Genomic DNA, 12,672 nt, shown 5'->3' with positions numbered 1-12,672 from the left:
GTTGTGATAGCAATGGGACAAAAAGAAAGATTCATGAGGGGTGAAATGGCTGAAAAATAGAATAATTAAAATTTCCCTTGAAGTACCCGATACATGTTGTTTAATGATTGTTTTTGTGTGTCTGACAGTTACGGGGACCATGTCCAACATTTCAAGGTGCTGCAGGACCGTTGCAGTCAGTATTACGTGTGGGACGAGCTCTTCTCCTCCCTGAATGAGCTTGTGGAGTTCTACCATAGTAACAGCATCGCTAAAGAGAGGACCGTCTTTCTGCGAGACCCCGAACACTTTGCGAGAGTGAGCACGTGACATCTACTTATAACATTTTTTTCTTTTAGACATATACTGTATTTTCTAAAATATATATATATGCAGTCAATTACACATTTTTACTTATACCATTTCATCATCAGTGGTAGCGTGGTCGTCCCACAACCCAGAGGTTGTGGGTTCGAAGTATCCTTGAGCAAGATACTGAACCCCCAATTGCTCCTGATGCGGTATCATCAGTAGTCGAATGTGAAAGCGCTTTAAGGTGGAAAAGCGCTATATAAATCAAGTAGCATTTACCAATATCATCAACGTCCTACAGAAATCTCTACACTGTCCCCTCTTTCAAAAATATTTTGATCAATTTGATAGAATACACTGGCCACAACATTTTTGGTCACTCATCAGTTATTAATTAAACAATATGTTTACAATTGTGGCATACGTCATACCAAGAGCTGTTTGTAATATTTTGATGATTTGTTTTTAATCTTTGAAGAGTTGTGCTCGGTAGATACACATAAAATAAATCCCCTGTGTCCTTCATTTGTGTGTCTCCATTTATTCTGCATTGTCACATTCAATGTGTTAACCACACCGTTAACAAAACAATCTTTCTTTTTGTGTGGTTCCCCCATTTGTCTTCCATCTGCCATTCGAGCAAACGTGTGTTCATATTTCCCTAATTTGACCATGAGTAAATCTATGTTATAGTTGATCACAGTGACATGGACAAAGATCATGAAGTTCCCATATGCTCTCATGATCTTATTGTGAAGTCATTATTAAGGTATGAGACGTGTTTCGTGTTCCTAGGTGTGGCAGCTGCTACAGTTACAACGGAAGGTATTTGATTGCACAAACTATTAATGTTAAAAGAGTTAATAGGGTGAATGAGTGCTAATGGCTAGCTATTCATTTGAACTTGGGAAACTGGAGAGCGTATCATCAATCTGGGAAGTGATGATGTTTAGGAACAGTGCACGTACTAATAATCGCGTATGTATGAGTCAGTCAAAACATGTTTTTTCAAGAGGATTTTTTCTTTCTTTTTTTTTACGAAAATGTACAGCAAGGTATCGAAAACCACCCGAGCGGACGGAATACAGTATATTGATTGTGGAATGGCAAAAGTCAAAACAATTTGATGACGTACACTGTTAACACCTTAGAATCATAGTTGACAGGGTGGAGTTTGAACGTAACCCACACTCGTACGCACAACCATCTGGATTGACAGGTTGCTGTGGTAGCAAAGTTTCAATCATGTGTCAATCATTCAAATGAGGTAGTCTCATTCAACAGACACCTCAGACCTGGAAGCACCCTTGTTTATACCATTAAAGAAAACAGTCATGAAAATGTAATCAACATGTTAAACCACTTTGTTGGTACCCTGGAAAATAAATTTCCAATAACTTAACCAGTAGGTGTGGGAATCTTTGAATGTCTCACGATTCGATTTCGATTTTTGAGTCTGCGGTTTGATTCAGAATCAATTTTCGATTAAGAACGATTTTTGATTCAAAATGATTTGATTGACAATGATTTTTGCTTCAATCTATAGATGTGCAAGGAATTGTAATGATCTACTCCAGTCTGACTCGCTAATGCTAATTAGCGCGGTACTCGCGGCACTTTTATCACTCAAAAGAACGGCTCCACACTGCAAAAAAACAACTTTTATTGGAATAACTTGATCGTGACTTTTTCCTTCTACTCTCTAATGTGGCTACAACTTTAGAGTATTAGACCGCGTGGAACCACACTGCCCCTCAGTGGCCAAACCGGGTACAACATGAACAGCGCTCCCAATAAAGGCACACACAGACAAAGACAGTATCAAATCATTTCAATAAAATCAATTTGGGGACATTTAAAATCGATTCTGAATCGTACTAAATGAGAATCCCTATTAAACAGGAATCAGCAGGCAAGATTAAGATGTGTAGTGTGTTGTATTCCCTTTGTTTAATTGTTGACATGTCTTTCCAGAAACTTAATCTTTTTGTAGTTGTGTTTGTTTTTGTAAGGACAGCAAATTAATAACATCTACGTATAATACTGTTTGATCAAAAGGGAAATGCCTATTATCATGAGAAATGTACAGGCAACGAGGAGTAAACAGTTTTGACTGGGCTATGTCATTACTGATAAAGCCATTCGCATGCATTGGTAAAAAATATAGAACAAATGCTAAAAACATAATGCCACGGGGTATTTTCCCAGAGTGCCATGGGGTAACGCCACAATTTCGCATGTGCAAGTCAATACCGCACGGTATAATGGGAAAAAAAAAATGTTTTTAGCATTTAGCCTACGTTTTAACAATATGGTCGAACAATTTTACCAATACGTTAAAACAACTTCATCAAAACATTCGAACGACTTTGAAGTACCTTCGACCGACTTCATCATTTATCAACGAATGGCTGCCAAGCCTGGTTGGAACGGCATAGCAAACTGTGTAATCCACATTGGCAGGTCCACACTTCTGTAGAAATTAATAGGACAGTTTAACAATTAATGAATGTAGCTTGTCAGTGGTACAGCACGTAGTGGCAAGCTGTGTGTCTGCCCAACTAAATCCACCTCTTAATACTCCCACTATACGTTGCAATTATGACAGTACTGTACAAAGCCACAACATAAGAGCATGCAACTGAGGCAAATGCACCATCTGGAGCAGTTCGGAATCAATATTTATTGAATAAAATCTACATAACGCCCACTCAACTACATTTCCAAGCATCTCTACTTCCGTGCCTATTTGAATATTAAATATTCACGTAATAAAAGGTCATCTCCTATATGTCCTTGCACTTGACATGCCTCTACTTTCTTGATGAACACACACATTAACAATGACTAGCACCTTATTTGGGGGGGGGGTGGCCATTCATTACATGCTTGGCACGCAGTTCTGTCTACATAGTCACACGTAGTCTCGAATCCGAGCGCACGGCACTCAACAGAACATTAAACATTCATCAATTTAAGCTCATGTCAATCTCTGAAGTGTTACAAAACTAGTAATTGCGGTTATAGAAAATCACAATATAGCCCAGACACCTATATGATGTCCTAGACATAAGCCAAGTGTTTATGAATATATGTACAGTGCAGTACATATTTCAACAATGCAATCAGGTTCCAATTATAATGAGACGACGAGCTTCAAAGCCTAATGTTTTTCTTTACTTCCTATTCACTTTTCCATATATCAACTATGCTATTTTTTTTCCAACTCAAATTGTATAGCAGGGGTTCATTTGAAGGAGGCGGGTTTTACTTGTACAAATTCCTGTGCAAAGGCACACCTGCCTGAACAATGTACGATAGCAGGGATGGAAACAAAGTGCAGTTTGAAAACAGCTGTGAGTGATGAGATAGAGAGAGAGAGAGAGAGAGAGAATTTTTTCATTTTCGTTGTTGAATTTACTGATAAGTTACTCATTGTCCTGCTGTTATGTCAAACTATAGTTACACTATCTGCTGATCTGCCATCAGTATACCAGAGTCTTAACTCTTTGACTGCCAGACGTTTTCAGAAAAGGGATGCCGTGGGTGACTGATCTTTCAAGGTCCACAGAAAAGTATGCGTTTGGACTATGGAAACACACATACTACCAAATGAAAGATTGGACTCTCAGCTTTCATCAGAAAAAAAAGTTTGTTTCTACCTTATTCCGTTTTTCAGTAATCAACAATAGAAAATGGTTAGTTTCACCTCTGTTTTGAAAAAAAACGTCTTTTAACGTCTTTGGCACTCCATATGATTTTACTAAATGTTATTTAACGTTTTTGGCAGTCAAAGAGTTGTTAATGAAAAAAAAAACATCTACAAACACTCCTTTTTTGCATTTCGAGTTAAATGCTAAAAGGTGCCATGTTTTCCTAAATTAAAACAAGATCTGCCCTTCCCCATCAGGTCTTTGCAATTTACTAACAGGGAGGGATCAAATTGTGTTTTATAGTAACTAACCACTTCCAACAAAGCTTTCATGCAAGTGCCAAAACTGATCAACTGTGCATGTGCCAAAACAAGAAACGTGGTTGTCAGGTCTCACAGGAACGATCGTGATTGACAATAAGTCATCACATAAACTCATCATTTGATGTGAAAATGTTATATGAACGTATCCCTACCTAATGTCTCTGCATAGTATGATAGTGTCAAACATTGTACAAGACAGGGTGGCATAAAATAAAATACAAATGATGTCTTAAATTTTTTAAACACATATTATTATTATTATTATTATTATTATTATTATTACTATTATTATTATTATATCTCTGTCAAAATACCATTATGCATATTGCTAAAGTTTTTTCTCTCTCCATAATCTAGACAATAAAATCGAATGTGGCAGAGATAACTACTGTACAGTATGTAAATCATTCTGTTAAAGCCACTAAACAATATTAATGATTATGTCAAATTTTGTACAAGTAATTCAGCTTTGTTTTGGAGCAAATGGGTCAGTATCACTGATGTAAACTAAGTCTGTGTTTTATAGAAAGTCAGTCTTGAGTCACAATACGTTTTGTGTCATCCTTCTTTCCAAACTAATTCCACATCAGCTCATTACATGGCACAAGACCACTTCTTATCTCATCATGGCAGGATGGGAAATGTTTTTTTCCCTTCTCGCTTTTCTCACCCACCCACCATAATGCCCGCCCCTCCACCCCCATGTTGCTAATATCCTCAAGCCTTTAAGTGTACACTTCTAACAGAAAGTCTGTTAATGCAAAACATGATTTGGAAACACAGAGTCGAGGGCCCATGCACTACTGTATGCAGTATTGTTTTTTTTTTCTTGTATTGGTGTATATGTTGTCCCTTGATGTTAAGGTGCAATTTGTTCCACTGTCAATACAGTACGCAGTGTTAGATGAGCTGATACAAAACCATATTTCTCCTTAATTATTGCTCCTCACTAGCTTGCACAGAGAAATTGCATCCACCCGCAAACCTTAACAGAAGCAGTGTTAAGTGGTTACACATGATTGTGGCTACACATTTTACAAGCCAGACAAAAATAATCAACAAATTGAAAACTAGTTTAAAAATTGGAACGAAGCATTTTTCTTTTTCCTTGCTGTATGCAAGTCAGTCATTTTCCAAACAATATCAGTCATCTCCTGTTTGCTTTTTATCGGTCGACACTGATGAAATGTAGTTCAGTATATTGAAACATTTTTCTTGTCGAGGCTGACGTAATGTATGCGTCCAAAGTACTGTTTGATTATACAACTTGATCTACCAGACCGGCAATATGTAAGTAAGATTGTGCGATTGCTCTGTTTACTATTATAAACTGCCTATGAATCTCAATTTTATGCTCACTTATCTTAATCGTAATCTATCACCACACCATCAAGCCCCACTTCTAAGTATTTTCCATTTAAGTACAAAGCCGCACCCAGTTGGAAGACAACCAATTAGAAAGCAGATGATGCTGCATACCCCTTGAGCATGTTTGATCAACATGTTATATTTTGACAAGAAGCCAAATTAACAAACTGGGCTAGAGCACAATAAACCAGGGTTGGGAGGGTTACTTTTAAAATGTAATCCATTACAGTAACAAGTTACCTGCTAAAAAAAAATGTAGTTAGCAATGTAATCCAAGTACCATAATATTAGAGTAATGTAACTGGATTACTTTTGGATTACTCCAATATTGAGTATGCTCATGAAGACAAAATAAGAATAAATATCACCACAATATATATTCTATACAATGTGCCCCTGCTATTTGCGGGTGATAGAGACCCGGGCAGCCAAAAATTAGCAAAAATCCTTGTGTAATTAAAAAGCATGTAGGCGATTGATTGGTTGATTGATTGATTGATTGATTGATTGGTTGATTGATTGAGTGATTGATTGATTGAAGGCCATATGCTGTTTTCACATTTTACAAGTCAGACAAAAATAATCAACAGGTAATGGAATACAGTTAAAAAAATTTGCAATCTGATTACGTAACGGCGGTACATGTATTCCGTTACTCCCCAAGCCTGACAATAACTCAACTAAACACGGCAATATTAGATTTGCGCTGACTGTTACAGTCCTCCCTCAAATGTTACCATGAAACATAGAACGAAATGATAAATAACTTTTTAAGTAAACTAATGTGATATTTTGTCCACGTTGTGGAGCTTGAACTGAATTAAGCTAATTGTTGTATTCATATTTCTTCACTGAATATTTGAGTGAGGGTGAGTGCAACACACCGCTACATTGAATGCAAAGCATTGGTATTCTTTCCAGGCTTGAAGCTCGCTCTTAGTTCAGATCTACTTTCCTCAGCAGGAGTGCAACTGACAGCAAAGAGGTCATTGAGGTTCTAAATGCGCTACTTAAAATAGTCGCTTTTCTCCAGCTAACCGGTTTTACTTTGCAGGCCTGCAGAGATCAGAGGAGGCTGACGGCCAGGAGAAAAGTAAACTCGACTTGTTTGTTGTGCACTTAAAGACAAACACAGTGGGACAGAAAGCGATGGGGTACATTTTATTGAAGGCAGGCCGGTCTTATTTTTAGCGTATAGGTGTGTGATCTTATCTCAGCATCGCACACGTTCCTCTGTACTCAGCGTTTAGCTAACTGTGCTTTCTCTCTCTGTGTTGACATTTATCCTGTGCAAGCAACTCTCCAATGATAAAAGCTACAGTATGTGCTGTTTAAAAAAAAAAAGAACGCGTATATACCTGATTTTAATGTTGTTGTTTTTTTTGTTGAAAAATAGCAGGAAACTATTGATTTTTTGCTAAATATATACACTGTCCCTCTCTGCCATTACGTCTCCATTCCAACTTTCTCACCTCACAGGTCTTGTCATTTATTATTCAACACGGGATGGAGGACGAAGAATAAGCACCAAATGACATTTTAGTTTCTAGGTGTGACTAACCTGTTGTCTTTTTGTACTTAGTCTAAATCTTTGTCGGTAATCAAATCCATGAGTCAAAACGAAAGTGACTCTTACCTGTTTCATTTCAATCTCATCTATATTGATCACTGTGAACTGCACTTGTTACAGCCTCCACACAGGCTGATACTCAACTAGAAAACATCAGTCAGTCCAGAGAGCGATTAGTCATCAGCAGGCTTGGGGAGTAACGGAATACATGTACCGCCATTACGTAATCAGATTGCAATTTTTTTTTTAACTATTCCATTACAGTTACAAGAAAAAACATGTAATTAGATTACTGGTACCTTTATTAAAAATGGCCATTACTTCGAGGGATTACAATTTCTACGATCAGAGAGAGAGTGAAAGAGGTCGAGAGAGAGAAAGACAGAGAAAGAGAGAGAAGGACAGAGCGAGAGAGAGCATGTGTGAGAGCGAGTGGGACCGTTGCTACATGTCGGGGATGTGGGAACGAACAAACTGACTAGTCGTGTCCTCCACACGCGGGCAGTTTGAAAAAGCTTCACGGACAGGAGGAGGAAATGGCGACCGGTATTCACTGGAACTTACTCAGCGCGATAGTTTCAGCTGAGAGTCCAGCGGCATGCTACGCGCTGTAGCTTCTTGCTAGCTAGCCCGCTAGCCTACAACCATAATGTGAGTTATACCTTCATAACAAATCTTCCTCCCACCAATTCACTATTTGAACATCATACACAACATATACACGGCTAAACTTGTGACTGGGATCAAAGTTCATTTTGCAGCTGATGTTCGAAAAGAGCATATGACCTTCAATCAATCAATAAATCAATCAATCAATCAATCAATCAATCAATCAATCGCCTACATGCTTTTTAATTACACAAGGATTTTTGCTATTTGTAGGCTCCCTATCACCCGCAAATAGCAGGGGCACATTGTATAGAATATATATTGTGGTGATATTTATTTTTATTTTGTCTTCATGAGCATACTCAATATTGGAGTAATCCAAAAGTAATCCAGTTACATTACTTTAATATTATGGTACTTGGATTACGTTACTCACTACATTTTTTAGCAGGTAACTTGTAACTGTAATGGATTACATTTTAAAAGTAACCGTCCCAACCCTGGTCATCAGTCACTGAATTTTTACTTGAATGTGTTGCCCTGCTTCTAAACTGCTGTCTTGGTTACAACTCCGTCTATTTTTGAGTAATTTCAGTCAATCACTAAGCATGGTACCTAGTGGTTCTCATATCTGCCTCACTTTTGTGAGGTTGAGGGTGTAAATACAATTGGTGTGTTTATCATCTATCGTTCGAAGTTTTTAGCATCAGATGAAGTTAATATAGAAACCCAATTGTTTTGTTGCCAAACTACGGCCATCGACCAGAATGCATGTCTGCAGTTGGATCTGTACGAACTAAAATGTCTGCAAATGTGCAGAAGCAGAACCCATATTTGATCTAATACTGATCTTTCCTTCTTTCGCCTTCCGCTTGTGACTTCCTGCTCGTTGGCAGCGTCCTCACCACGCCCACGCTCTCTTCGACTTCAACCCTCACCACCCCTCACAACTACGCTTCCTGCGGGGTGACGTCATCGAGCTCATTGACTGCTCCGACTCACTGCGCTGGAGGGGCCGTTGCCATGGACACGTGGGCTACTTTCCCCCAGAGTATGTCCAGCCTGTTTATCACTGCCAGTGAGCCCACACACATAAGTGGGCCTCCTCGTCCACGTCACTTCCACCGCTCCGCTGCTCTTGGATACCAGTCATCTTTGGAGCAGATGGTATGCCGATTGATGAGTGATGCAATCATGGACAAACCTCCTGTTTACCACTTCCTGGGCAAAACCTCTGCCTAATCAGCTGTGACTGGCACAATATCTATTCTTCAGATATAAAGAAATATGACATCAGTGGCACCGTTCATGGTGGAAAACTCACCATCAAATACTTGCAGGCCTAATAATAATCAGCATTGGTGGAATTTAAACAAAAGGATGACGCAACAAGATTGTTAGAGGAGCCTGCAGATGAATCAGCCCACCCACTTATCAATTTGTTGTCAAGTTGAGAGACACAATGGTTATTGTGTTTTGAATATTTGGACCAAGCAGTATGAAAATAGACAGCACAAAAATGAGATTTCCAATGCATGCGTATGAGTGTGTCTATATGTGTGTGTGGGAGTGTTTGGTGTGATGACGTAAACAGCCCTTTACTCTGTGGACCATGTCACTGCTGTATACTTATAAAAAACAATGCACTCGTGGAGATTTGGATCCCAAGCATATGCCATAACCTAATGCCACATACCATTTGGCACAGTGTATCCACAATGTTTGTGAAGAGCAGTGGCACTGTTAATGCTGAAAAAAAGTTATATCATGTTTAACTGCATGTCTACATACTTGAAGAGCACATTGCATTGTACGATAGTGACCTGTGAATAGGTCACTGAAAAGACTCCAGTTTGCTTAATAGATACCGTGAACCCTTGCTATTCACATGGATTAGGGACCAAATAATGGACACCTTCTCAAAAATATTGAAATTGCCCATATTAATTGTTTAAACCCTAAATATACCCCTTATGCATCATTTAAAAGACCATACTACTTTTTATTTTATTGACTAAGTGATACATAGACAGACTACTCTCATTTTTGTGTAGTAAGCCATTACCAGTTGACCAGCTGTTAACTTCCACCACTACTAAAAGTGATCGGACCGTTCTCTGAACTTCTCTGCATCATCTTGAGAAGTTAAGGACCACCGCCCCACAAGGAGCGGAGCGCCTGCACCTGTCGGACTTCCAACGGAATCTTCAATCACGCTGCTATCAGCTATCACAATGCTTGATATAATTCATAAAAGTTGTGAATCACAAACCAGCTTGGGGTTCACTGTACACAGTTTTGAACTGTAAATCAGACATAGAAATCAACAAACTTTAAGGGCTCTATTTTCGTAGGCAAACACGTGTGTTTTGATTTTCGTGCGGGAGCAAACCTCGTTCAGCGTGTTTGGGAATTTGGCAGATCACGCTGCGCCGTGCTGGGCGTCCCGACGGAGAGAGGGTGTTTTCTTTTACACGTACACTACTTTTACAGTACAGACGCTTCCCCACCTTACGAACGAGTTACGTTCCGGACGATCGTTCGTAAGGTGAATTTGTTCGTAAGTTGCTTCAGTGCTATATTTTGTATTATAATTTATGTTTAAAGCCTATTTAAGTATATTGAAGGTTTATATAAGTATGTTTAAGGCTTGTACAAGTAACCTGCATTGGTTTGTACTGAAAAAAACTTAATAAAATGGAGAGAATACGTACAGTACTGTACTGTACTACGTATGTTAGAGAGAGAGAGCGAGACACACACACACACTATGTACATGTACGTAATAAGATAAATAAAATGAAGTTTAACTTACTTTTGGAAGATGTACTCGATGCTTAAGGAGATGATGGAGGAGGAGGAGGAGGAGGATTTTACATCATGAGAGATTCTTCGTCGTCACTGGAATCGGCTTCAAAAGCTATTTCCTGCTTCATGGGGACCGGCGTTTTCTTCCTCCTCCTCCTCGCCACGTTGCTCAGCCTCCAATGAGCTCTCACAGCGCCAATCGTCGGTATTAGCGGCGGAAAGAAGCACTACGCGCAATACAAAATCTAACTTACAGCATTTCTTTCCGAACATTTTTCGACATACTGTACGCGCAGAAATGTTCATATGTACCGTTGTTCGTAACTCGAATGTTCGTAAGTAGGGGAGCGTCTGTAGATTCAAATTTACACCTGCTGGAAGCAGGTCTAAGTTGTGGTGCGGGTGGATGAATGCGATTTTGATGATTCTACGCTCCGGCCACATGTGTGGTGAATGTCATTATATTTTAGTCTAAAACATGACAACTGCGTGAATCAAACTTTACAAATCATTGTAGAAATTAATTAAACGCACTATAATTATAATTATAATGAGAATTATTATTATATTTGTGTGGCACAGATGAAGGGTAGGGGGTCCCACAAATGAAAGATAAAGGTGGAAGGCGATTTCCAAGTGGAGATCCTCTTGCAGTTAAATATAAAGTAGTTAAATATTTGCGCGCATTGATCTCCTCCGTAGACCATAAACACCTCCTGCGCTTAATTTTAAAGGAGTGAAAGTAGCCGCTTCCATTTGTCAGGGAAGCAATTTAGCTGCGTTCACACCCACAATGGCGCAAATGCCCATTTCAAACTGTACGCATCTGAGAAAAAAGACAAACTAAAGGAAACTCCACCCATGTACTAGGGATGTAACGATAACCAAATGTCACAATACGATATTATCACGATATGAACCTCACGATACGATAATTATAACGGTATTGTGGGGAGGTTGGTGATATAAAAAAAACAACTCACAATACTGTATAAAGACTCACGAGATTATAAAAAGACGGTTCAATATTGAAAGAAATGTATTATATTGTGTAATATTGTGTTTTTGCACATAATAGCAGTGACAAAGAAATGGGCTTGGACAGTCATTTTATTGTCATGTGCTCCTATTGGCTCAATAGCACAAAGTAGTCTATGTACTTTACATTACAATGCTGTGTTCATCTTAAGCGGGCGAAAAGCTTGCTGTTTGTTTGTTGAAAATGTTTTTGGTGGAGAAGTGCCGCTTTTAATATCATGCCATGACGCCGACAATATTGTGGCAATTTCAAGATCACAATATGATATCACAATGTTGCCGCTATTGTTACATCCCGACCATGCAAACGGACCGCTCTTTGCGCAAGACTCGCACTGGGGACGGAAATAAAGCCCGAGGTGTTTATTTGTATATAATATTCTATTTACAATAATCTAGCATATCCCGAGTAAAATTGAGCATTGTATAAATGTTTTCTTCAGCAATTAGCTAGAGAGTCACAGCTTTTTGATGACAAATGTGTGTCATTTGAAAAAAGTGAGCGATGTTCCTCTTTTCACAATGTTGAATATGACTGTTGTATTATAGATATGATACAATATCAAATAAAGTGAGACAGGTCTATACAGATTTTTTTTTTTCATTTACATGATGTTTTAAAAATGAGACACCCCACATGTGATGGGGATAAATTCAGCAAGTACTGTAGGTGCTTACTGCTCTTATTGTTTTTTTTTATTTTTTATTTTATTTTTTTATTTTTTTCAGGAGAGCTCAGTATTGTTCATTCGATTTGACATCATCATTGCTCTCCTTTTTTAAAAAAAAAACAAATAAATTAAAAAAATGTAATAAATGTTTTTTTTTTATATATATATACATATATATACATATACACACATATATATATATATATATATATATATTTTTTTTTTGTATGTGGGTGAGTATGTGTATGTGCGTGTGTGTGTGCGTGCGTGCGTGCGAGCGTGTGTGTATTCATCAGTTCACCTAAAGCCCATTAAAAAAAAATCCCATACTAATAATATAA

The 12,672-nt window shown here is 38.3% G+C and overlaps 1 protein-coding gene across 1 annotated transcript in view; it reads left to right on the top strand.

Annotated features, from left to right (window-relative positions):
* Positions 1-12,245, top strand: part of grapa (GRB2 related adaptor protein a) — a 32,203-nt gene extending 19,958 nt beyond the window's left edge. The window contains exons 4-5 of the mRNA XM_077558960.1: positions 129-297; positions 8,711-12,245. Of these exons, the coding sequence (XP_077415086.1) occupies positions 129-297; positions 8,711-8,896 (355 nt within the window). The 3' untranslated portion in view covers positions 8,897-12,245. The remainder of the gene's footprint in view (positions 1-128; positions 298-8,710) is intronic.
* Positions 12,246-12,672: the final 427 nt, after the last annotated feature.

The sequence above is a fragment of the Vanacampus margaritifer genome, chromosome 2, assembly GCF_051991255.1.
Source record: "Vanacampus margaritifer isolate UIUO_Vmar chromosome 2, RoL_Vmar_1.0, whole genome shotgun sequence".
Classification (NCBI taxonomy): Eukaryota; Metazoa; Chordata; class Actinopteri; order Syngnathiformes; family Syngnathidae; genus Vanacampus; species Vanacampus margaritifer.
This window is presented reverse-complemented; position numbering and strand designations above follow the sequence as displayed.